This window comes from Eucyclogobius newberryi, unplaced genomic scaffold (assembly GCF_026437365.1).
Source record: "Eucyclogobius newberryi isolate DKJ021-1_F unplaced genomic scaffold, fEucNew1.0.hap1 SCAF_21, whole genome shotgun sequence".
Lineage (NCBI taxonomy): Eukaryota > Metazoa > Chordata > Actinopteri > Gobiiformes > Gobiidae > Eucyclogobius > Eucyclogobius newberryi.
Window position 1 is genome coordinate 18,502,303 of NW_027315846.1, and position 27,869 is coordinate 18,530,171.

The 27,869-nt window shown below is 43.3% G+C and overlaps 1 protein-coding gene across 2 annotated transcripts; it reads right to left on the reverse strand.

Moving 5' to 3' along the window:
• Positions 1-2,972: 2,972 nt before the first annotated feature.
• akt1 (v-akt murine thymoma viral oncogene homolog 1) lies at positions 2,973-26,968 on the reverse strand. Of its 2 annotated transcripts, none has more exons than XM_072458420.1 (14): positions 26,781-26,968; positions 23,326-23,494; positions 12,687-12,815; positions 11,473-11,584; positions 11,098-11,224; positions 10,565-10,696; positions 10,411-10,476; positions 9,899-9,967; positions 9,680-9,805; positions 8,803-8,931; positions 5,492-5,706; positions 5,318-5,405; positions 5,061-5,163; positions 2,973-4,650 (listed from the first exon to the last, which is right to left on the reverse strand). In XM_072458420.1, the coding sequence occupies exons 2-14, from the start codon at positions 23,369-23,371 to the stop codon at positions 4,571-4,573; spliced, it is 1,422 nt and encodes a 473-aa protein (XP_072314521.1). In that variant the 5' UTR covers positions 23,372-23,494; positions 26,781-26,968; the 3' UTR covers positions 2,973-4,570. The 2 variants fall into 2 exon arrangements, with proteins under 2 accessions (XP_072314521.1, XP_072314520.1); XM_072458419.1 differs by having other exon boundaries at positions 26,727-26,959.
• Between the last annotated feature and the right edge of the window lie 901 nt (positions 26,969-27,869).

Here is a 27,869-nt window from a genome sequence, read left to right on the forward strand (position 1 = left end):
GTGGAACACACAGACCTGAGCCAGTGGAACCATGAGTGTAACACACAGACCTGAGCCAGTGGAACCATGAGTGTAACACACAGACCTGAGCCAGTGGAACCATGAGTGTAACATACAGACCTGAGCCAGTGGAACCATGAGTGTAACACACAGACCAGAGCCAGTGGAACCATGAGTGTAACACACAGACCTGAGCCAGTGTAACACACAGACCTGAGCCAGTGGAACCATGAGTGTAACACACAGACCTGAGCCAGTGGAACACACAGACCTGAGCCAGTGGAACCATGAGTGTAACACACAGACCTGAGCCAGTGGAACACACAGACCTGAGCCAGTGGAACCATGAGTGTAACACAGACCTGAGCCAGTGGAACCATGAGTGTAACACACAGACCTGAGCCAGTGGAACACACAGACCTGAGCCAGTGGAACCATGAGTGTAACACACAGACCTGAGCCAGTGGAACCATGAGTGTAACACACAGACCTGAGCCAGTGGAACACACAGACCTGAGCCAGTGGAACCATGAGTGTAACACACAGACCTGAGCCAGTGGAACCATGAGTGTAACACACAGACCAGAGCCAGTGGAACACACAGACCTGAGCCAGTGGAACACACAGACCTGAGCCAGTGGAACACACAGACCTGAGCCAGTGGAACCATGAGTGTAACACACAGACCTGAGCCAGTGGAACCATGAGTGTAACACACAGACCTGAGCCAGTGGAACACACAGACCTGAGCCAGTGGAACACACAGACCTGAGCCAGTGGAACCATGAGTGTAACACACAGACCTGAGCCAGTGGAACCATGAGTGTAACACACAGACCTGAGCCAGTGGAACACACAGACCTGAGCCAGTGGAACCATGAGTGTAACACACAGACCTGAGCCAGTGGAACCATGAGTGTAACACACAGACCTGAGCCAGTGGAACCATGAGTGTAACATACAGACCTGAGCCAGTGGAACCATGAGTGTAACACACAGACCAGAGCCAGTGGAACCATGAGTGTAACACACAGACCTGAGCCAGTGTAACACACAGACCTGAGCCAGTGGAACCATGAGTGTAACACACAGACCTGAGCCAGTGGAACACACAGACCTGAGCCAGTGGAACCATGAGTGTAACACACAGACCTGAGCCAGTGGAACACACAGACCTGAGCCAGTGGAACCATGAGTGTAACACAGACCTGAGCCAGTGGAACCATGAGTGTAACACACAGACCTGAGCCAGTGGAACACACAGACCTGAGCCAGTGGAACCATGAGTGTAACACACAGACCTGAGCCAGTGGAACCATGAGTGTAACACACAGACCTGAGCCAGTGGAACACACAGACCTGAGCCAGTGGAACCATGAGTGTAACACACAGACCTGAGCCAGTGGAACCATGAGTGTAACACACAGACCTGAGCCAGTGGAACCATGAGTGTAACACACAGACCTGAGCCAGTGGAACACACAGACCTGAGCCAGTGGAACCATGAGTGTAACACACAGACCTGAGCCAGTGGAACCATGAGTGTAACACACAGACCAGAGCCAGTGGAACCATGAGTGTAACACACAGACCTGAGCCAGCGTAACACACAGACCTGAGCCAGTGGAACCATGAGTGTAACACACATACCTGAGCCAGTGGAACACACAGACCTGAGCCAGTGGAACCATGAGTGTAACACACAGACCTGAGCCAGTGGAACACACAGACCTGAGCCAGTGGAACCATGAGTGTAACACACAGACCTGAGCCAGTGGAACCATGAGTGTAACACACAGACCTGAGCCAGTGGAACCATGAGTGTAACATACAGACCTGAGCCAGTGGAACCATGAGTGTAACACACAGACCAGAGCCAGTGGAACCATGAGTGTAACACACAGACCTGAGCCAGTGTAACACACAGACCTGAGCCAGTGGAACCATGAGTGTAACACACAGACCTGAGCCAGTGGAACACACAGACCTGAGCCAGTGGAACCATGAGTGTAACACACAGACCTGAGCCAGTGGAACCATGAGTGTAACACACAGACCTGAGCCAGTGGAACCATGAGTGTAACACACAGACCTGAGCCAGTGGAACCATGAGTGTAACACACAGACCTGAGCCAGCGTAACACACAGACCTGAGCCAGTGGAACCATGAGTGTAACACACAGACCTGAGCCAGTGGAACACACAGACCTGAGCCAGTGGAACCATGAGTGTAACACACAGACCTGAGCCAGTGGAACCATGAGTGTAACACACAGACCTGAGCCAGTGGAACCATGAGTGTAACATACAGACCTGAGCCAGTGGAACCATGAGTGTAACACACAGACCTGAGCCAGTGTAACACACAGACCTGAGCCAGTGGAACCATGAGTGTAACACACAGACCTGAGCCAGTGGAACACACAGACCTGAGCCAGTGGAACCATGAGTGTAACACACAGACCTGAGCCAGTGGAACACACAGACCTGAGCCAGTGGAACCATGAGTGTAACACAGACCTGAGCCAGTGGAACCATGAGTGTAACACACAGACCTGAGCCAGTGGAACACACAGACCTGAGCCAGTGGAACCATGAGTGTAACACACAGACCTGAGCCAGTGGAACCATGAGTGTAACACACAGACCTGAGCCAGTGGAACACACAGACCTGAGCCAGTGGAACCATGAGTGTAACACACAGACCTGAGCCAGTGGAACCATGAGTGTAACACACAGACCTGAGCCAGTGGAACCATGAGTGTAACACACAGACCTGAGCCAGTGGAACACACAGACCTGAGCCAGTGGAACCATGAGTGTAACACAGACCTGAGCCAGTGTAACACACAGACCTGAGCCAGTGGAACCATGAGTGTAACACAGGGCGCGACGCGCCCAGGACAGAGTCTTTGGATGGACCAGGGATCAAGTGAGAACTTCTGTGTAAATGAATGACGCATACATACGGGTTCATGGTTAAGACATTTTATTTTTATGAAAGAAACGGTGTACAAAGTTTATATTATTTTTTACTAAAGCTGGTGTCTTCATACTCTGAAATATGACAGGGTAGGTACAAAAAGTTGGAATAAAAATAAGTATAAAATGAATTTCCCTATTATCAGAAGGAGACAGCAAAGAGAGCGTGTGCATAGGAATAAGTAACAATCAGGTAAAAAACAAAAAAACAGCCTGCAAACAAAAGTAAAAACATCATAAAACCATTACATTCAATAATGTGTTGATGCACTTCAGAAAAAAAAATAATAATGATTATCTTTCATCTTTAAGAACACTGAGGGGTTTTAAAAACCTCTTCAAATGATACACAAAATATTAGTTTTAGTTCCCAAGAGCCTTAGTTTAGCCTTTGCCGACTTTAAAAGGGGAATCATTAATTGTATACAACATAAAATTTACATAATTAAACATGCAAATTTAGTCTTTATCAACCTTGACATGCAAAATAGTCCAAATACAATCACCATGGGGCAGTATAAAGTGCATATCATTGGCACAGTAAACCTCATTTAGTTGATGCTGGTCTCATAAATAACATAGAAGCTCAGAAGAAGACAAGAAGTTCATAAAAGCAAATCAAAGCTGTCTTTGTTTTTCAACATGCTGAAAGAGTTTGCGATGTATTTCTTGATGTGTGTTTAAAGTGACCTCACTGAGGCTGCAGTAAATGCACTGGGTGGAAACTCCCAATACAAGATGGAAGAACATCCCAGAGGACAGAGAAGGCTCTGAAAGACTATTGAAAAGACTCAGATGGTCAAACAGGCTCTGTTCACAGGCAGCACCAAGGGAACAAGGCATCGAGACATGTAAGCACTTACTAAAGCATTCAATGAACATTTCTAGGACCAGGTTCAGAAGTGCAATCACAACTGCTGCTTTCATGATTCATCACCAAGCATTCGTTGCATTCTGTCATCACTTCTGAACTTCTTACACACTATGGTGTAAAAGCGTTGTGTAAACTTTGTGGCTGCAGGGTTGGTTTAAAAGCATTCAAACATCCTCTTTCGAAGATGATGGTTCCATTTTAGGAGAATACGCCATTATTACAACAAATAAGTATGCATTATCAATTACTTTATTTTTGATATGATACATTCACTTTAGAGGTCTCAAAGACTCAATGGTACTTGTTAAAAAAAAACACACTTCAAATGTTTAGTCCACTATCGGCCTGTTGTACTGTAGTCCTTCTGTTTGAATTTTTTGTAACCTCTCTTACCTTTCATCTTTCTCTGAAAAAATAAAAATAAAAAAAATCACATTCATTATAACGTATGGATACCTGCTCAGAATTCAGCATGACAAGCGGGAATGGAAGCTAGTGTTAAGCCTCTGTGTTCAGTCTTCAGAGCCACACAGACAGACCACAGTTATCTTTGTTATGTCTTGCATTTCCTCCTTCCTGTGAAACGCAACAAGCAGACATCCAGCGGCGGCATCTGCAGACAATGCTGGGAGGAGGACAGGCCCGTGGTCCCAGTCTTTTGAGAGTGCAGAGGAGAGAGGGGAGGTGGGACAAAAGGAATGTACGAGAGGTGGTTCAAGCTGTCCCACTGGCGGAGTAGGAGAAATGGGGGAAATGTGGTCTTCGCTCGCTGTCAAAAGATTCCATACAGTCATCTGGAAAGGAGTAAACAACAAATAGTTATGGATAGTTTTTGTATTATCAATAGGTAGTAAGCCATGTGTCAAAGCTATGGTAACACCACTCCCTTTATTAGGTTTGTTTGCTTGTGTTTTAATGACACTGTAATAGTTTATTTAAGTACAAAGACGGTCAAAAATAATGCATTCTGTGCTGTTAAAACAAACTGTAGCTGCAGGTTTCAGTAAATTCCTTAAAAATTAGTTTTTTCATGATAAATGTCTGTATCTAACCACAACTCTTTAGGGTATTTACGGTAAGTGACATTGGATTTCCAGAAGAGGGCAGACTGCTCCCAAGAGAGTTTCCCAAGCTTTTTGTACCCCCTTTCGCAAGTGTAAAATAATGAAGTAAGATAATATAGATGTATATTGTTAGATGCTACCTTGGCCTGGTGGGGTAATTGTGATGGTCTGCGCCGTAAACTCCTCGTCAAAATACCGCGTGTCCGTCTCCGAGGTAACTTGGGGCTTAAATGGTGGGACCAGCTGTTGAAAGAAGAAAAGTCACCAACATATCAACACATCGGGGCTGTCATCACTCCAGTTGAACGCAGTCGTTTGCTCGTTTCTAGATAGCCATTAGCCACTTGCATCACTTTAAGCTGTGTGTGGAGTAAATCACAAAAATCTAGACGCTCACCTTTTTTTCATACACATCTTGCCATTCAATTCCAGCAAAGAATTTATGTTGCATTATTTCCTTGGCATCTTCAGGTCCCCCGCCTAACCTGGATTGACAACGGGAAAGATCGCTTCAGTACACGCTCTCTAATATTAACATTACATTTACATTGGATGAGGAGGTGTGACAGACCTCTGCATGGGGTCTTTCTTGAGAAGGCCAGAGAGGAGAGACCGTGCCTCTGGGCCCAGGGTGCGAGGGAAACGGATGTCCTCCATGAGAATGAGCTCAAACAGTTTCTCGTGATCTTGGTTGTAGAAAGGCAGTCTTCCACACATCATCTCATACATTACAACTCCCAGACCCCACCAGTCGACAGCACGGCCATAATCGTTGTCTTCTAACACCTAAAACAATTAGAAATAATTTACATTTTATCATGCACTACAGGCTTTTTAAGATTCTCTAATACAGAACATATTTTAAGTGTTCAGTCACGCTATCACATTCATATGGGCAAGATGGGTGAACTAAGTGTACAATGTCTGTAACAGAGACTAAACTATTTGGACTAGTGGCCTCAGCCAACTGACCTGCTGCCACTCTACACAGAACATTTTAAACTAAAACTCCAGTAAATGCAACAGCACTTCCCAAAATCATCTACCAATGTCACCTGCTTTTTCCTTTCCCGGTCGAGGCTCTGGAGGCAGCATTAGCCAACACTGACTCACAACTCACATTAGGAGCATGTATAGAGTTTCTCTTGGAGCTCTGCATATTTAATCATCTCAGAGCCAAACACACATACACAGATCAACAAGCAGGTATGGTTAGCTAAAACACGGAAATGTTAGAGCACATGTTTTGTATTATTTTACAAGGGTTAGGGTTATTATATATATATATATATATATATATATATATATATATATATATATATATATATATATATATATATATATATATATATATATATATATGGGTTATATATATATATATATATATATATATATATATATATATGGGTTATATATATATATATATATATATATGGGTTATATATATATATATATATATATGGGTTATATATATATATGGGTTATATATATATATATATATATATATATATATATATATATATATATATATATATATATATATATATATATATATATATATATATATATATATATATATATATATATATATATGGGTTATATATATATATATATATATATAACCCATATATATATATATATATATATATATATATATATATATATATATATATATATATATATCGATATAATTATATATATATATATATATATATATATATATATATTTTTTTTTTTTTTTTTTAAATCATATATATGATATATTAGTATTATATTGTATATAATATAATATATATATATATATTATGTATAATAACTCTAACCCTTGTAAAATAATACAAAACATGTGGTCTAACATACATGTTAGACCACATGTTTAGTTATAGTTGTAGTAACTATGTGTTGGCGTGTTCAGTTCAAAATTAGACAAACTCTCTGGATATTGTGCTTGCTGAGCAGCAGAACCTGTTGCATGACTAATGTGCTGCTGAGCAGAGTTGTTCTAGGCTCTCTCGGGACATGTACTGGATTCTACCTCGCCAGGCGGATGTTGAAGGTGAAATCAAGACAAGAAGTACAGTTTGTTCTCTTAAACCCCACACAGAGTCATGCTCGCCATTTCAGAGCTAAGAATAAAAACTTTGGGTAAATAGAATTAGGATTAATAGAATTAGATATGGACATGGGTTCACAGGCCCAAGAAGGTCTTGTGTTTGTAAAAGGAACAAAAACTTTACGCACACGAGTGGGCATGCTGCCTGGTGCTGCGGTGTGTCTAGAGCATCAAGGAGGACTCAGAGGGCAGGGGGAGTAACGTGAAGCCCATTTGGGGCTAGGATTACTGGGCCGTCTCTATTTCCAGCGCTGCTGTCGTGTGATTCACACCGTGCGACAGCTGGGCCTGCAGCTGCCCCATATAAGTAGAAGAGCAGCACAGCTGTGAAGCTGCCAGGAGCACAGGAGCCAAGCTCATCCCTCATATACGTAAACCAGGACTGCCTGCTTGGGCCCCAGTCTCAAACTAATACTGTTACACTGCCCCTGAGGAGAGCACATACGGGAAGGAGAGAGCGAGACGAGGCACTTGTTGTTGCTCTATGGCTATAGCCTGTGACCTGCATTTTTGTTGTTTACTTGTTTAACATCAGTCAATTTTCCATTGATCCTATCCACATGTTTATCAAAAAAACTATTCCCCAATTTCCAAACCAACAACTATTAGTACTATTTTTGTACTTGCAAGTACTTTCACAAAAGTAACATTTGTGAATTTGTCCCATTACTCCAGAGTAAGTGGCAGAGTTTTGCAGATTCTGCCCCCCTCTTTTACCCCTGCACTGGGTGGAATATTCCCAGACGTTACAGCATTCCTGTGCAGCACACACAACAAGGTCATTGTTTACTGCAGAACAACCTGTAACACTGCCTGGCCTGCCCTCCATAGAGACGCTTGCCAGCGACCCTGTTGCCATGGAAATGCCCCCTGATGTCTCCCTGCTCTCTGCTGCCGAGGCCAGAGCTGTCAGAGACTGTGCTGCTTTGTAGAGGAGCGCAGGCAGAGAGAACAGACAGGTGGACTGTGGGGAATGTTAAACATTGTTTAGAGGAAGAGAGTGTGACCAGGTGAGTGGACATAGAGCTTTGAGTTTAGTCTTAGCGTAGAGACTTTAAATTGACTAATAAAAGAGTAGTTATGTTTCTCCAAGAGGTTTATGATACCCAGCGCACACCTGTTCCAGAGCATCTACCACACACATGGCACAGTGGCACACCAGCTTGGATCAGTCGAAACAGCTGTAACAAACATGAATTTTCCAGTGCTGGAAGCTCACGTTTTATTGAGTGTTGTAAACAAATCCTCCTTCACTAAACAGAAAATACCAAATGGGGACTAAAAAAAACTATCAGCAACTGTGTCAACATCTTCCGGAAACATTTTTATGGTAACGGGCAAGGGGCTACAACAAACACCCAAATTCACTCACGCGCTGGCCCACAATACAATATCATGTTACTCAGCTCCTTTCTGACACCTGCCATACCTGCACGCAACTGCACGCAACTGGGAGTCACCACACCCCTCCCTAAACAGCAAATATGAGAGCGGGCTGCCCTGCCCTGGGCATACAGCATTCATTGCCTCTAAAACTTCAGCTGGAGATTAGAAATGTATCCAGAAACAGCTGCCTTCTCTTCACATGCTTCTCATTTGCAGATGTCCAACAACACACATGTAGTTTGGTTTAGCTTGTCACACTAAAATATCAGTGAGATACATACAATTTGTACGCCTCCCAAACCATTGTGAGAAAAATATTGAAATTTAACAGTATATTGATCCATTTTAACAAATTAGTGCTTAAACATATTTGGCCAAGTTACCTCAGGCGCTAGGTATTCTGGTGTTCCACAGAAAGTTTTCATAGTGGCCCCATCTTTGATGCCCTCCTTGCACAAGCCAAAATCTGTGATCTTTATGTGTCCATCCTTGTCCAGCATAAGGTTTTCCAGCTGAGAGAAAGTAAAACAATGTATAGAAATTACTCTAGAAGGACAATACCACAAGAAGAGAGAAGTGCAAAAACAAGCTGAGAAAAAACTCATTATTAAACAAAACAGGGAGAAACAAACTATAACCTACTGAGTGAGCAGTGTCCTGGTTTCTTCTCAAGGCCCATGTCAAGGACTTTTATACCACTATATGTGCTCTACTTTGTGCCTCTGCTCACTTAAAGTCACCTGGCAGCTGTAGCTCACACGTGGCCAGCATTGCCTGGCCAGAGTCAGCACATCCTCCAATCCTGCTACCCTGGCATTTTCTGGAGAACCCTAGCAGGCAGGAAGCCTGCCTCATAAACCCAGGGGAAGTAAGGTGGGGGGGAGGGGGAGAATGGGGGAGAGAGCTGTGCTGACCTGGCTGCTATAATTTTATAAATTGGAAGTTCCAGGGCTACAGATGTGTGAAAGCAAAAATATAAAATACAAGTTCTTGTCACAACCCTTTAGAGCAAGCTTACGTCATCAACCTTAGGACCCTTAGATGTGGCTTAATCCTTATTATTAGAACAAAGCTATTAGTAAGAAAAGGTGTTTATTTGCGTTGAGCCGAAGAGTCGTTTTTGTAGCTACAAGGTGGACTTGAGACTGATCAATACTCCCTGGACACTGGCATGGGTCTGGATGGAGGAAGACTTATTTATATCCAGCCTAGTAGGAAATGACATACAGTTTGGGGAGGGGCACAGAGCCAAAGCGTTACCTTTAGATCTCGATAGACAACGTTTCTTTCAGAATGCAGGTAGTCCAATGCTGACACTATTTCTGCACCATAGAACCGTGCTCGCTCCTCAGAGAATACCCTGTCCCTTGACAAATGAAAGAAAAGCTGAAAGAGATAGAGGACGAGGCCATTTAAATGAAAGGGCATAATATGGATGTATGGAAACCATTATATGATTTAAGGTTCAAATACACTTACCTCGCCACCATTTGCATACTCCATCACAAAACACAATCGGTCATGTGTCTGAAATGAGTATTTCAAGCCCTACGACATAAAAAATAAGAAAATATCAGAACAAAGCCGTTTTAAATTTTCTCAATATCAATACATTTTGTTTTATGTAGGAGGCTCTGAACAACTATTACTCAAAGTAGACTTTAATTTAAGCTTTGTTGTAACACAATCTGACTATGAAGAACAGACTTTGTCAAAACTACAAAAGATGAGCTGATTTGTGCTGTTAAAAAAGCCTCTTATAACATTACAGTCACAAGTTGGCATTAGCCAACAGTTTTGTCACACTCAGGCTTTTTGTTGAAAATCTAAAATCCTAACAGGGCGATGAACGCTCTTATTGATCACTTACTTTATCACTGTAAAGCTGTTTATGAATGGAAGACTTTGTTTTATTTTTTAAATCATTTAAAAAAAAAATATTATAAAAACAAACCAGAGAGTAGGTCTTAAGTATATAAGGGGCTCCTTACTGTCAAGAACGGATGCTTTGAATTCTGGAGGACTCTGTTCTCAGTGAGTGTATGTGCCACTTCATCCTTGAAAGAGAAGAACAGACACAATGAATGCTTGTTCATTTCCCAAAGCATTTAGGTGGAACATATTTCTTCCTTAACAACCACTCACTTTTGCAACGATCACCTCCTTTTTCAGGATCTTCATAGCGTAGTAGCGCCCTGTGGCCTTCTCCTTTACTAAGATAACTTTGCCAAAAGTGCCTTTTCCCAGGAGTTTGAGGTATTCAAAGTCATGCATAGTCTGTCAAAGGAAAGATTACAAATAGAAACATTAGCAAATGCATGCTAGCACTAAACCAGGAATGCCATCCCACTGTCAACAACGCATTTCATCCACTGTGCAATTTCTACTCCTGCAATGGTTTGGCCTATATATGAGTCTGAGTTAACCCTTGAACCCTCTTCTAAACAGAATGTTGGAAATGGTTATGTGGATGACATCCTATCCAGTAACCTTGGATCTTTATGTCCTGAGACATGTGGGGGTTGTGAAATTTCATCTGGTGCTAAGCCACCCACAGAAGGGCGTGAAAAAAAAATCTTGGGTTTAAGCATTTTTCAAACAAACAAACTTTAGTTCAACATACAGTAAAACAATAAATAAGCAACATAGATGCGCTGGTGAAAATAAAAAACTCATACCACTTTAAGTCTGGGTTTGGTCAGGTAGACCTCCATGTCCATGGGGTCTGGAGAAGAGTCCATCATCTCCTCCTCTTGCTTCTGCAGGCCTTCAGCCACTGCCTGGATGGCTTTAGTCCATTCTTCCCTGAGGGGGGCACAGACAACAGACAGATTACATCAGTCCATTTACCACAATGCAAGTCCAGAAGTCCCATCACATAATTGCCTGCTTATCAACAGGAAGGCAATTTCAAGTGTGATCTCTGCCAACAGTCTGGATCATTTATACTGGAGATGCATAATGATGAGTAAATGTGTATGTTGGTTAAGGTGCTAAATGCATGTTTGCATAACTAAATCTATTGAGGTGTGGTGGGTGAGGGTCTTGCTTGCCTCTCCTCTGGGGTCTCCACATGGAAGGTGCGCTCGATGACAGTGGTCCACTGCAGGCAGCGGATGATAAATGTGTTGGGCTTGGGTCGTTCTGTCTTCATCAGCTGGCATTCTGACCACAGCCAGGGAGACAGAGGTGCAGTGGAGGGCCAGCAAGTGGGAGGCACAGGGAAAAATAGACACAGTTATAGCAATTTATCTTTATCACCGCCCCAACACTAAGTACTAGACTATTTGGAAAAGAACAGGTGCGCTCATGAAAGAAAACATTTCTGAACTTCAAACCGTCATCTTTAAACTTTTAGATAAAAATAATTAGTTTAATTAACAGCCTTCCATCAAACACTGGTCTTTTGAGTTCTTCTTCTTGATGACACTTTGAGAAATCACAAATGTCACGTAAGCACTTTGATAACAATCACTCACATTAGTCTAATAAGAACTATACAAGGCCTTGATTTCCATCTGCACTTTCCTGGTATTAACATCTGTTCGCAAATGAAACATGTCAGCAAATATGTCAAAAAGTGACACAACATGCCCTCTGCCTGATAGATGGACGATAAGGGTGTGGACCACCACTGAGATCCAACATGGCTCCATCAGGGCGAGTGTGTAATCCAGCTGCAGTCGCCCTGTCAGCAGCAATGCACCATGTGTCCCCTGAGCTGGGGTCACAAAAACCATAGCCACCGCTGAGGAAGATGAAGCCTCGGAGCAGAACCCAGACAAATACTTGAAATCAGGCGACTAATAGCTTCAATAACTCAAGAGTGTCGCAGAGGAAACATTTTGTTAAACAAACAGTATGCTCTCTAATTGCTGTGTTCAGTCATCTGCACAGCTTATCACAGCAACTTTCTCTGATGTGGAGATGGAAGGGGCAAGCTGCTCTGGGCACTTGTGTTATTTTGTCATAATGTCTTATAATGGAGTTTCGGAAGCCACAACGGGAGATTGAGGATGACATTTAGGCTGGTGGTGTCAAGTGTCAGAAAGCTTGCATATTAAGCAGAAGAAATTAAACAATCTACAGCATTTAAAAAAAAAAAAAGAAAAACATTGTTTTCTATTCTGCTTTATACATTTGAAGCATTGTTCAGAAAAAGGGTTGTTCTTGTTTTGAAGAAGGAGCACATAAATGGTGAACCAAATAAAGTTTCATGCACTGAAAGACAAAAGGGGAGAATGTGTTCCCTGAAGCAGATACTCACGTGCTACTGAGAAGTTATTTAAGGGGGTTTCCAGCTGGTCAACATCTTGTGGTCGCTCTTTGTAGCCAATGAATGTACCATCGCTCTTGAGGAGAAAATACCTCGGCCTCCAAGTCTTGATATATTCACCTGATAAGACAAAGATTTTCAAATTAGAAAAAGCCAAAATTATAGGAAAAGGAACAAAAACGATTATCAATAAACAGACAGTATGTTTCTAACAACCATTTATATCTCACAGACAGAGCTTTCATTGCGGTATTAATTCCTCATTGATAATTAATATGCCCCTTAACGCTGCCTAAAATGGGCATATCGTAAGCATCTTTATTTTAATGGAGGTCAAATGCAGGACAAATAGTATTTTGCCAAGAGTCAGTACCTTCTCCAACTATCTTTACAAATGACTCTACAAGCATTGTTGAAATTGTTAGGGCTGAATATCAGTCAATTGAAGTGGATAATCAAGCTTTTTCTGATTGATTCTATTGTCCCGACTAGAAACATGTTAGTTAAACTTCTATAAACGTCTAACTTAACTTTTCTGCTTTGCTCCACAACACAACAGCCGTACCCCCAAGTCAAGCGTGTCCATCTCATTCACTTGCGTCACACAAATTAATTTCTCGTAGGGGAGACCAAACTCAATTTATTCTAGTGATGCTTCAGGAAACGCTGTGCCAGATGTTGTGCAGTTGGCAACAAAAAACAAAAAACTACATTCCATAACAAGGCTGTGGCCCACAATAGTGGCACGTGCATATTTATACAGGCGAAAAGTGCAATTTATTTTTAATTACGGTGCCGCATATTAACCCCATGCAGAGCTGGAGCAAGCTGTCCTTAATTGCCCCATTTCCTCAAACACAGAAGTGTGGCGTGGCGTGGCATGTGCGAGAGACACGAGAAGGATGAAAGGACAAGTGTGTTACCAAAAAAAAAGACCTTTTTCAGAATTTGTCACTTTACTACGACATGAGGAAGTTGATATTTCTGAGCAATGGCATTAGCTGCTAATAGGACATGTTCCATATGGGTTAAAGGAAGAAGACCATTTTTGACAAGGCGGCTATCAAACGGCAACATAAGCCCCCTTCTGTCACAAACTCCCACTAAACTCAAAAGCTGCAAAACCCGAAGCGAATATTCAACTGATAAAACACCTGATTCGCTGCAACTGACTGGCAAAGAGTTGGCACCAATTACCACAGAGGAGCAAACATCTGCAGCAAATTCTACAAACTTCAGTCTTAATAAACAGCAGATGTCCAATCCCGTAATGCATTTGTCATTGTGGCATAGGGAATTTTTCATTTACTTTGTGCAGAGTAAGTGTTTTCATGCATAGCTCACATTGAAATTAGACCACCTTTTGACAGACTTCATTGCCAGCGCTGGCGTTTCTTCGTGGATGCGTAATTGAAAAACATGACAAAAATGTTCATAATTACCATAATGAGTCATTTGTCTGTTTTAGATACCAGTCAATTTTGAAATCACTTTTTACATGTGAACTTCTCTCTGGGGAAGCAACATGTGCCCTCCCATTTTTCACAAAGACCAGACTTCCTACAAAACTGCTTCAGCGAAAACAAAAGGCAGAGTGATTATAAAATAGAGCATCAAATCAAACTAAATGTCTGTCGTGCTGGTGCTACTGCGATCCAAAGTCTAGAAAGTCCTCCCTTCAGTAGTCGGTTGGCGTCAGCTTGGCCACAGGTGTTGGCTCGCCGTGGTCAAGTTCTGTCTGACCCATATCCCCTCAGTAATAAGGCAAGTCCACACTAAAGACATGTGTGCCCAGAGCAGGCACGGGATAACGAGCCTCACACCCAATGGTGCAGTCGACCAGATTTGGAAGAAGTACTCCTAAAGAATGTACTACAGATGTAATACTGTACTATACTTTGAGGCATTACACAAAGAGGCACTGTGGCTGAGTGGCTGGCACTCTCGCCTCACAGCAAGAAGGTCGTGTGGAGTTTGCATGTTTCTGCTTTTGCCTGTGTGGTTTCTCCCATCAACCCAAAACTGATAAGGGTTTTTTTTCAAGACTGATGCTGAATGTAGAATGTAGAGAAACCGTTAAGGCCGATAAACTCTGCTGATATTATTGCTCCGATATACAAACTAATCCACGACCTGTAAGAGAGTTGCCTGACCAGCCATTCCCAACATGTTTTGGCAGACTACTTATCAAAACTGTGTGTGGGTCTGGGGCTCGACCGCTGCATTTCAATTTCTAGGGCGGAGTTTAGAGAGCAGAGACAGAACCAATCACATAAACCCAGTGACGCAAAAAACAAGGCATGTTCCGCGTTTATCCGTCCCCGAACGCAGAAAATGTCTCCTGGATCGCGATGACGCCCTTTGCATAACCGCATCTAACGCACGTTCATCACGGTGAGTAGAGAGGACTTTCCTGATTGTTCAAACCGAAGCGAGAGCAGAAGTAAACACTCGGTCACGAGTCGGGTCAGCTATCTTGAATGTTTTGGAACTGGGGTGAAAAGCTACTTCCGTATTGTCAGTGTGATGCGTTTAAAACCTCCGCCTGGGATTGGATAGGTAAATTGAGGATTGACGACTTCAATGGCTCGGATTCCAGACCTTTACGTATTCGAACAGAATGTGGGCGGGGCTGGCGGGTCAGGCAAGTAAGAGAGCAGCTTAGTCATGTTTTATGCAGTACAGTACACGCTTTGCATTACAGTGCTACTACTATGTGTATTCTTTAGGTAACAGGTCGGCCAAAACAAAATATCAATCTATCTCTACCCAAAACATGAGGATTCAACAGAATACAAAATAATCCAAATGCAATATATACAATAATCATCATCATCATGTAAAATGCAATGAACAGAATGACTACAAAAGATCACTGGTGGAAAATGTGTAGGTCTGTGTTTGACTGCATAGTTAAAATGTTTTGTTTGTTAGTTTGGGTTTAATTTGTGTTTGTTTTTTTGTTGTCTTAATCGTGCACTAAATTCAACAATCAGTTTTACTACATGTTTGTGCACAACCCTTTGCCCTCTCTAGACATCAGGATCCCAAGACTTCCTCCTCTGTGACCACGGGCTGGTCATGTGACAGCAGTGGAAGCAGCATATCCGCCTGTCTGTGCAGCACCTCAGCCCCCACAAATCGTCTGCTCTAGGGACATAAACAACATTGATGACCCTTATCAGCTTCCTATTTACACCCATTTCCTCTTCTTGCTTTTATTCAGTTCTACTTTTCACACAAACACACGCACATGAAACTGGAAAGTGAAACGGACAGTTGTGTGGATTTGATCAAATAAACAAATGTAGATGCAAATCAATAATTTACTCACTAAAAAACAATAACTAGAATGTACAACACATCAATTATATGACTAATAGGAATTTAAATCATGTCCTTATCATCCATCATTATTAAGTTGTTTCATCATAGTACCAAAACACAAAGTCAAATTTCTAGTTTTAGATTTCCATTTGCTCAAAATGGCAATAAGGATTACAATAATTTTGAGATTGCCTACTGAGGACAATGATTTCAAAAGGAGACGGATCTTATTCTCTAAATTTTATCACAACTTTCTGGTAAACTACAATCTTTTTATGTCAGGAACCTCATCAAAACAGGAAACAGCAAAAAGACTGACCACAACCTAGATAACTTAAGACTTTACTGTAAGTGTTACTACATATATGCAGTATAAGGAAGTAAAGCATCTTTGCTCGAGAGTCACACAGAGAGAAAACACAGCTCTAAAGCGAAGAGTGACATCAGTGGTCCAACACAACGAAAGCAGCAAATGGTCCTCGAAGACATATCTGACACCTCATGAGAAATGGAAGCACTGGGGGGATGAGAAAGCTACACAGTATGCAAAGAGCAGTGCTGAGTGGAGCGCTAGTGAGACAGATCACTACATATGCTGCCCACATATGTAGGAGTGCCACTCGGGGGGAGAGGCTCAAGTGGAGTGTGCCTGAGCCATGCGTACAGTTATGTGCATGGGAGGAGCTGTCAGGGTCTGATAGAGTGTCTTTACATGACAAGCAGCTGCTGAGGTCTGGGATGTGCGCTGGGCAAAGTGGAAAATAATGAACAGAGAGCTGGTGCCAAACACAACAGAATTCATCTTTATTTACCAACTGCTGCATGGCCTCGCTTGCGGACAGCTTACGAGTGCCTCTGCCACGCCTTTTCTACGGTTAACAAACAGAAACCCAGGTGCAAGGGTAAAAACGGCTCTAACCACACCATCAACACGACTAATGGACTCTAAAGACTTCATCAATAGTTCTTATTGAGGTTACATTTTAAGTTCTACGTTCTTAATACTTGGAAGTCAGTGTGACTTAAAGACTTCATCCAAGTCAAACTTAGAACATAAAAAGACCAATGCAAAGAGGTGATGAAGGCTAATATCCTTTTCCGGTTCCGGTGGTGTCTTGTTTCTACGCGACAACAAGAGGAATGCTGAGGTCCCAGCTGCTGCACTGTGTTGGCCTTTAATAAGATGCTTCATGTAGAACTCAGTTGCGCCCCGAAAAGGACAAGCCAAACAGTTCAAACAATGGTTCCACACAAACTGTAATGTGCTGTTTTAGCTGAATGACACTTACAGTATTTCTTATTTTTCTGAAGTCACATAAACAGACAATGCAGTGAATGTAGTGCAGCAGATGAGGGGATCTAAGAGACACACAGACTGAGCTTGTGCCCACAGAGGCTGGACTTCCTGATGGGGCTGCTGTTGGCGCTGTCCATTCATAGCTTGGGATGAGAGGAAGGCGGCCAGTGGTGAGTGCATGAACTGTGTGAGTGCTGAGAATCGGATGAGGACGAGGGGGGCACGGCGGAGGTTGAGGATTAGGGAATTAGAACTCCAAAGAGAGGGAGCGGGAGGTGGGGGGCACTTCTTTTGTTGGTTTTTCCTCAGCCGCCCCCGCCATCCCCTCGGCTCTTTTTCTGCCTGCTTCTGCCTGTAGGCTGCAGCTGCGGCTGCCACCCTGCACCCTGCATCCCAATGAGCTGCAGGTCACCCTGCTACAGAGGAGACGGGACACCCTGATCCTGGCACCCCAATAAGTGCAAAGATCATCCCTCAATAATTCTATGCTATGGGTTTGACTGCAAACACTTGAGCTACATGTGATGTTAAGTGCGTTCTTGAAAACCTGGGATATTGGACCACATCTTTATTAAGACTTCCTGCTTCCCTGCTCTGTTAAGCCACTGTGTACAGCTGGACTCAGGCTCCGGCTGCCAGCTCTTGAGCAGCAGCACCAACAAACTGTGGGGTACCCTGGCCTCCATCACTTCCCCTCATCCCTCTTCTGTGTGCTGCTGTTGCTATCCCAGAAAAGTAGGAGAGCAGGGGGGCACGATAGAGCCTGCCCCTCTTTCTCACGCTAGTAGAAAGCCCTCACTTCTTCTCTGGGGTGAGTGACACCTGCTGATTACCATAGAGACAGTGTGGGAAGTTCCCCCTGCCACAGGGCAGAGATTTGCCCCTCTCTCTGGGCAAACAAGCAGTCTATGGATTAGTTAACTGCATTAGTCTGTGGCAAACACATAAACAAGGTATTTAGGGCACATTAGAGCTTTCAAAGAGTAGTGTAGGATAGTCATAGACCACAGTGCAGATGTTTTGAACTCTCTTCTTAAAATATGTCAGACGTCTCCCGAAAACAATTGGAAATATGCCCATCACTGTCAGCTGCAGAGGATGTAATGCGTACATGAGTCCAGAGTCCGCTTGGGAGCGGACAGCTGAGCATCCCTTTTATCTGCCTGTGCTCTCCCTAAACTGGACAGAGGTACCAGAGTGATTGATGTTAGTCACCAGGAGCTTTTCGCCAGGCCACAGCCGCTTCCGCCATGTGCCTGATTTGTCTGCAGCGCTTTTATCCAGGCAACTGGGAGGTGTGTTTAGGGCACTGTAGAAGAGGGGGATGGCTGATGGGGTGAGCCTTGACAAAAGAATCCACAAGGAAAGAGAAGGTGATGCAAACAAAGCATTTGTGAATGGTAGTAAATCACAGACATGGAAATGATGAAGACACACAGTTGCAGTGAGCAGGCGGACTCTGCACACCAAAGTAAGCACACAGCAAGCTAGTGCCGCCTCCTGGTCCTGCCACCACACCACCGGCCTGGCTGCTGACAGCTGCATCACACTCATTTACTTCTCTACAGCACATTTAGCACGAGGACTGCATCCTATTACCCAGAGCAGGGGGTCGAGGCTGAGGGCCAGACACTCAGCCAGAGCGCTGGTCTCCCGAAGTGAGGCCCTCTGCTGCGGGACTCAGGGGCCCAGATTCTGATCAGTCTGCCATTTCCCATTTCACTGACAAGGTTTAGTTACTCACAGTGAGATCTAACTTTCTAGGAACTAACTACAATTCTGTGCGTGTGTGCTACAGCCAGTGTTGGAAAGCACCACTCAGTGCAGATGCCCTGAATGATGGCACATCTTTAGCTATGCATTGTGTGTCTAAAGATAAAAGAAAAAAAAACAAGAGAAAATGTCACAAGATCCACTAATTTACTAAAAGGTAACTCAATCTTCGCCGTATCCATAATGTAAACTTCTGTTAGACCTTTATATTTTCACATGCACTTTCCTGGACCACCAACGCTCTGGCTCTGAGGGTGTCCTTCAGCGCATGACTACTGCAGGAGCCAATCAGCTGATGAGCTGCAAAGCCGACCACGAGAAGCTCTGTGCCGGGACTGCGGAGGACGACAGGGTCACTGAGCAATGTTCTGGGAACATCACAAAGACACTGCACACGTCTGTGTGTCTCCCTGCTCTCCTTCTTTGCTTGTCCCTCCGCATTTCCCTTGCTATCTGTACTGGTATTCAAACCTCTCACCCCTCCTCTCACGCTTTGGAGCCAGCTGAGCGTGCTACCAATTCCAACAGTTGTTGTGGCCTTCGTTAGCCTAACGAGGGGGCTGGCTCTTTATACTTGTCAGGGAGCAAATGAGTCAAACAAACAGGGGCCAAAGATGAGGGAGGACAAGCGAGCGCTGTTCTGTTGAGCTTCACTAGGTTCTTGGCTGCAGTCAGCACCTCCCTGGAAACTAGGAAGCCACAATCTGAATCTTTGATGTCAGCTGATGCGTTGACTTTGAAGGAAACTTTGGAAAAACACACTTGTGAAAATAAATAACATGGTTCTGGGTCTGTGAGGCCACTAGAGGCACAGGCATATTTGAAGTGTGTGGGTGTACAACATGAAGGACCTAAAAGGGAGATACAATTTGGGGACACATAACAACTGGTTATGATAGAAACAACAAAGTTACAGTGTTTCTTCGAGCCTGTACTTGTGATGTGGTCTGTGCAGAAGGCACTGGGCAGTGTCCTGTGGGCGGGGCCATGTCTAAACATGCTGCTGAAACACACTTCTGCATGTACATGTCCAGCCGAACAAGCCAACCTGATCCTACTTGACTGCTTTGACTTAGATTTCTAAAGTGTCCTTTATAAACAGATAAAACATGTCATCCACAGCAGTGCTCAAAATCAAGGCGCTGTAGAAAGTCTGAAGGTGTGTCCTTCAGAATGAGCTCATGTCAGTCTGGGACACACGTACTGAGCACTGAGCTGAAAGTCTCTAGCTCTAATGACAGGCTACACTGTACTCTGTGCACTGTTTCTTACAGGCAGAAGAAACACGTACAAGAGTAATCAAATAATAAATCCTGATATTTACTAAAAATAGCAATTCAAAATAAAATAAATGACTGAATAGGCACAGGTGTTTTGTGTGGGAAAAATGGCGACTGTCAAGGCAATCCTACAACCCAAAATGTATTTAAAAGACATACAAAAAAAATCCCTGTAGGGTCATGGGCGGAGATAGTGTGTGGGTGAAAACTGAAAACATTTCTGATCCAGAAGTTTAACCAAATAAGCACATACTACTAAAACTACAAGTCCTAACTAATAGCTAATATCATTAAACATTAAACAACATGCAAGTTGTGTTCTCAGAGTAATAAAAAATGTCTCTCAATTTCATCAATAGTACCAAAAGTAGGTTTTATCAAAATCATCCCTCTACATTGGTAATGCATTTTAGTAAGATATTTAGTAAACATATGTACCGGTACAAGTGTTATATCCAAACATCAAACTCCTGTTAAAGCATTAAACAGTGTATTTTTTTTATCTCATGTAGGAGGCATTGATGGACATTTTACAAAACAATGAAATTAGTATTTTGGAGCACACATGGGAGTAATGAGGATGCTGCACACTTGGACCCCGTCATTATTATACCCACTAAGTGATGTGAGTCACTTGGGTGGTGCCACCACACAAAAAGCAGAAGTGAAGGTGCACCCAGAGCTTATCCAGGCTGAGCAGGGGTCTGCCCTTTGGATGGACAGCCGGACAGAGCCACAGTCGGCAGGCTTCTGTGCTGTGGCGATAGGGCGCCATCCCAGTGACAGCGACGAGACCCCAAGAGTGGTCCTGTGGCGGAGGCAGCACATGACCTCCCATCAGACTCTGCGGACACCTCAGAGGACACAGCGGAAGCCAGGCCTGTTTGTTTGGATAAATGTGACCAACACCTAGATGGATGTCAAGACTGCAACTACCATGCATGGGCCCTTGAAAAGCATTTCATTCATTTCTGCCGGCCTCTTCATCTTCATCTCATCCTCAGTAAACTTGAACATAAAACAGTTGTTTGTATTATCTAGTTACTCAGTTTAGAAAAAAAAGCATCTGAATAAGCAGAATGTTTTCTTCTTCTATTTTTTAAAACATACAAAATGTGCTGTAATACAAATAATTAACATATTTTACTTTTTATTTATTTATTTATGATTTTCTGGCCCAGAGGCTTTATCAGACACGGCAGCTGTAGCGAGGAATGGTGAGAGAGAAGCCACATTGACGATATATTGCACATATTTGGTAACCACATATGTGCAATGCCTTAAACCAGTCACGTTTACGTGCGCAGGGAGCTGTGAAGGGTGTGAAGAGTGTGCTAAACTCAATCAGTCTTTGCCCAAAACCCAGTCTACATGCAGCTAAATGAACCATCAAGTAATTTGGCATTAGCACTAAAAAAACTGTATCATACATATTTGTGCCCTCACTTTTGATATCTCTTTTTGCGTTGAACATTTGATTGTCAGACATGCTGGGAACTGCATTTAGTTAATTTAGTTAAGCTCAAATAAACACACTGAAGCTGAGGTAGATCCATTTCATCCCTTCTGGCCGGGATTCATAGAACCGTAGTTGCTTCGTAACTCTCGTGTTTACCATCACTTTAACGCAGCAGACAAAAAACAAAACGGAATGTGCGACGCCTCGTTTTTCTGCTGATCTAAAAAGGGTGAGTACACGCCCCTACGTCCAAACACAGGTCTAATTTTTCCCGATCATTTCTTACCTTGTGCAGTGGAATGCCTCTCCTAGTCTGCTCCTGTCTTTATAGGACTGAACTGTTACATACAGCATCAATATGACTACACAAAGACTTCTCCAGATGTGTTATTAGGATCTGAGATTTGATTCAAAGACGCCTCAATCATAGTTCTTGGTTTTACATCTCGAAAAATCGGTTAGCGTTTGAAACCGCCCCTCTCTCATTCCCATTTCACGCTGCACTGTCCAATAAAGCCTACAGGACAAAAAATTCTTAAAGAAAATTGGTTTAATTTGAACTATGCCACGGGTGCGTGGTATGCAAGCACATACAAAGGGGTACTAGGAATAGTTTCATATTTTGAAAGAAGGTGAGGGGGATATTGAAGTTGAAGTTTTACATTTTAGCTTCGACATCATTAAAAATGTTTTAGAAAATACAATTGACAATATACTACTGTAGTATAGTAAACTAGGGCCCAAATAAGCGGGTAATAGGCGTGCGGTACAAAGCTTAGGGAGCTACTTGAAAAAGAATCACCGTCTTGAACCATTACACACCCTTAACTACGAATATTCTACTGTTCTGGGTGATATTCTTCAAGAACCAGGGTGAGTCCGCTGATCCGTACGAGTCTGACCCTTCTCTCAGAACAGCAGCTTGTTGTGCTGTGATCTCCATACATCAGGAATTCACTTCAGTAACCTGCTCCCATCATTGAGGCCGAGTTTCCACTCTTCCAGAAAGGCCCGCTTCCCTGGCACAAAGCCCTAGAAACAGTTTTGGCCCCTGGCGGTGGTAGTGGCGTGTGCAGGGGCCGAGCGAGGCTGCAGCAGTTTGAAGGCACACATAAAGCTGCTAAAAGCCAGCAGGTATGCAAGGAATGCTTTTTCGTCCAAACAACAGGCTCACGCCCGACATAGCCGCACCACGCCATACAACACTGCAGAATGAGGCCCCTCGAGGACTCTGCATCTGGAGCCTTTCAATGCATTTCATATGCGCTCACTGTATCTACATAATAGCATGCAAGTCAGGTAAGGAAACAAGTAAGTATAATCCCTTATTCGTCCAGGAGTGTTCCATTGGAGAAAAGGATTGTCGTAGTCATCTACAATAAGGCAGGTAAGGGTAAAATTCACGGCATAAAACATCTGCCAATATTTATGACAGAATGGCAAATGGTAAACGATGCATTATCATAATAATCATAATCACAGTAAAAAATGAACCTCTTTTATGGAGCCACCCCTCCTTGACAATCACCACATTGGTCATGTTGGTGGGCAGAGTTGAGGATCCAGGATTCCCGCTGACAGAGGCACAGCTTTGATTCCCAGGATTTCTTTACTGCCCTGTGCTGGAGCCAAGGCAGAACAGCGGCCGGGTCAGTGCTGTTACCTGCAGAAAGAACAGTAAAGTAGGAATAAGCACTGGATCTTTGAGTCTGTGTAATCCCTCAATTGTCCAGGAGTATTCCATTGTAGAAAAGCATTCCTTTTCTACACTGGATCTATGGATACTATAGTTATTAAAGAATAAACCAATGTGCCACAGAAATGTGAAACAAGTCTCAAGCATGCTCACAATCAAATTGAAATCACTATTTGATTTTGTGCGAAACAAATAAAACTAGAATGATTTTAGGGAATAGAACGTCCACTGTAAACAACAAAATGTCTGGACTTTTTTTCCATTTCTGAAATTAATGTCATTCTTGTATTAGATATTAAATAGTCCTATTTTTTTAAACATATAAACAATACATAATTCCTCATAACAATCGCACATTATTTCCGAAGGTGACCATTCCTACTTTAAAACATGACATTGTTAGTTGTGTATGAGTGCTATTGATCCAGAAAAGCTCTCGACAACAGATAAATTCCCTTCTGTTTTTTTGTTTCGGATTCCGAAATTCCCTTGTTTTTCTTTTTTTTGTTTACTATGCAATGAGTCATCCTATCAGTTCAAAGCATAACCAGGCGAGTAATCTTTTAATCTGCACAGCCATTGCTGAACATGTTAAGTATAAATAAATAGGGAAGATATATGGCATTTGAGTGCACCGCAAGTCATCTGATCTGTACCAAATGCAGTGTAACGCCATAGAAAAGCCTGCTATTCAGTAAAAGGAACACACACTAAAACCTGCGGGCAATCAGAACCCAAACACTCGACCTTTTCATTCATTCACCACTTCTTTATGAAATAAAGACTGCTTTGAATGCAGGGGACAAGCAAAGGAATGATCAATTCAGATCCTTGTTCACATAAATGTCACTTACAGCAGCAGGAAAGCCCTGCCTGTTGGCTGAAATCAATCAACCCGCTGCTGCCCATCAGAGTAAGGCCATCATAACAGGACTCTGTCTGCCGCCTCATCCAGTACACTGCTGGGGCAACAACAGGAAGTGGATGGGACTATTGACAGCTCACAAGTCATCAGTGGGCCCCAGGCACAAATACACTCACAAAAAGTCTGCACTGCTGATCACAGTCTGAAAATGAGCTACCATTTGTTTACTGGAGATGTGCTTGTGTCACACTAAGTGCAGTAAGAGTCTCTGATGAGTTCTTGAAAACACCCACATTAAAGAGGGACTTAAAGATCATACAAACTGCAGGAGACCTCTGGCATTTTGAGTGTCCTCGCTGACAAAGACACACACAGACACACATTAAATACACACTGGACACATCACACAAACAAACAGAGCACAGCACATGCAGAGCGGCTCTTGAGCCACAACAGAGCGCTGCTGTTTTAATGGCAGAGACCTGTTGCCGCTGCGGCCTGTGTGGAAGAGCTGGGCTGCTGCCAGTGCTGCAGCCACTGAATGAACCCAGTACCCTGACAGCGGGTCACAGGGTCCGGCTGCCCGGCCCACTGTCAGGGCTGCTTCAATCCTCCATCTCTCTGCTCCTGCTGCTCCTGCTGCTGCTGCTTCTTCTGTGGGGCCGGCCCATTCAATGCAAATCAGTGTCATGCTGAAAAGATGCCATGCTGAACTTGTCACTGGGCCAGAGCCGTTTGTTTTTAACAGGCAGAAGAATCAGATTCAGAGCCACATCACCAACCACTTCCTCCATCTAAGATCAATGCACAATTCAGCTGCTACCAGATAAAGTAAACACCGAAGAGCAAGTCAGGCCTCCTGACACCTGACCTTGACCTGAGCCCACTATACTGTAGTGGGCTCAGGTCATGGTCAGATAACTCCGTTCCTTCTGGTGACCCCTACACCCTGCTGCATTTAAACATGTGTAATGTTAAATGTCACAATGGCAGTAGTATGTGTATCTACGAAACTATGCAAAGTTCCTCTTTCAAGTTCCCTGAAAACACTTCACTAATGATAAGAATTCTGCTCATAACTGTAGCAGCTGCAGCCTTGGAGAGTGAACAACAATGACTCACGCTGATGTATCACAAACTATAGGTTTGAGGTTAGTGACTCATGAAGGTACAGCATAAGTAACCTCATTTTCACTGCCTGTCAGTTTTGAGTCTAGAGCCTTCAAGAGTAAGACCACATTAATGCACCATGGATTTATGATTCATGTCACAGTTTTACTACTGTGTCATGTGATGCTGAGATAACCTTTGAAGTACATCCTTCTCAACAACAGCGAGTTTACACAAGGGCACAAAAACCCTTGTGTGGAGGGACAAAATTTCAAACAACATTCCTTGGATTCTGCACGTTACTGGTGGCACATTTGCGTCAATGGGCCTGTGAGGGGATTGGGTAGGAGGTGGTCGCTTTTAAACAGAACAAGGAGAGCAAGCAAGTCATTACGCCAGCCTGTTGAGTCTTCTCTGGATCACATGCCAAGTCGCACTGCATTGACACAGTAGACAAAAGTAGTCTCATGACCAAAACACAACACAGACCAAAAAGCAGTTCAAATACAAAATGCCTGGAGTCAAGAACTCTCTGCAAATGAATGCACCAATACACGTCTCTGCAAATAACAATTCTAGCTCAATTCTAGCTTCAGGAGTTGAAATAGCTGCAATGTTTACAGATGCATCACAAAAACATCATCTGCAGCACATCATCATCAGGCTAAATAAAGTAGTGAAAGTAAACTACAAGTGTTTCTGAAGAAAAGCATAAACAGGAAGTGTATAAATAAAGCACATGCTGTAGTGTGGGGGAGCATCATTACATTAGCTAAACATAGCCACACAAGCAAACAGGTAAACAAAGACTGTGGGGCCCATAACAATGAATGAAGGGCTTGTTGAGCTCATTTGTTTTCGTTTGGCCCCTGGTCACAACAGCACAAAGATGTTTCCAGTAGCTGTGAGCCGTTTGCACCACCACCACTGCAGATATTCTGGTCAGAGGGCTGAGTCTCCAAACTGGTCATTGTCAAAAATGAATGGTTAACATGTTGAAGAGTCGAGCCACAGTTGTTTGTGAAACGGCGGCTCTGCGCTCGGCTTTTGTTCCACACTTCCAACGCGCCCGTGCGGCCTAAACAAGTAACTTTTCGTGTCAAGTTCGGAAAGTAGCTCATGTCAGGTTTGCATTTTTAGCGGCAGAGAGAAAGGATCTGGGGCCTAGCAGGGCAGCTCGGGTGAGAATAACCGCATCCCATGTTAAGCACAATGGGGACCTACCCTGTCTTAGCTGTCGACCTCTTGCAGTTTGCGAAGGAAGCGCGGACGTTTTACCTGAGCGGGGCTTTCAACAACGCGTCCGTCTCATTATTGTGAGCTGTTTCGGCGGTGTTTTACGTGGATAAGTCCTTCAACAATCTGGACAAAAGTGCTCTCATTGACTCCGTTTCTCTCTTGCCTTTCTTCCACTACACCTCCCAAACGCGCTGTCTGCAATGCCTCTGTGGCGGCGCGCCTCTCCCGGGTCCTAGCGCCGGCGCCGCGCGCACAGAGGCGCAGCGCGAGCCCATTGAAAAAAAAAGCAAAGCAGCAGCAGCAGCGCGACCTGTACACCGGGCGAATGCTGCACGGCCTCGGTGAACCCGGGCCTGGTTTATCTGTGCCGGTGGTTTGCAAAGGGGGATCGGGGACATGCAGCGCGCACTGTTTGTGAAAGGAGCGCATGAGGAACATCTGCTCTTAGATGGAAGTCGTAATTCACCCAACTTCCTGGAATATGGTCTGTAGGGCTAGATCTAGTTAGTGTTTGATTGCATTATCAGTGAGTTGTGTACAGTGGTGGGAAGTAACAAAGTATAAAAGTAAAAGTAATGCCTACTTAAGTAAACATTTTATAACTATATACAAGTGTTTACTTTACCATTATTAGTAGTATTATTTGTCTCATGCCAGCTATTTGTATTATTATTATTATTATCTTATTTTATATGTATTTTTATTTTCTTCCCTCTATTCCCTATTAAGATATGAGAGGACCTGTTTACAGGAGTTTTGTTATAAGAGTTTTTGTTTTTGTTCATAAGAGTTCTTCTATTAAGAGTGTTTTTTAAACGTCCTATAAGTTATCTGTCCTTTCCCCCTGTATCTACTGCGTTGTAACACCAAAATTTCCGCATATGTGGACAATAAAGACATATCTTATCTTATCTTATGTGTCTGTTCTTTACTTAAAGGTGGTATGGACGATTTTTTTCAGCAATCTTTTTATCATATTTCCTCGTGTCGTGGATAAATCATTTGTCCTGCCACGTATCAATCATAAAACGCACCTATCGCTCACCTGCAGCCGCGTCAGGCTCGCCCCCACGTTTCCGCGTGCCTAAGCGCATGGATCTATCATAATATAGTTCCCTCAGTGTATGG

Bases quoted from the DNA above. Each gene is read 5' to 3' on its own strand.
- akt1 (XM_072458420.1), bottom strand. From the start codon at position 23,371: ATGACCAATGTGGTGATTGTCAAGGAGGGGTGGCTCCATAAAAGAG. The intron at 12,816-23,325 runs GTTCATTTTTTA...TTGTCTTATCAG, and splicing joins GGGGTGGCTCCATAAAAGAG to GTGAATATATCAAGACTTGG. The intron at 10,477-10,564 runs GTGAGTGGTTGT...TTCTCTTTCAAG, and splicing joins AGGAGGTGATCGTTGCAAAA to GATGAAGTGGCACATACACT.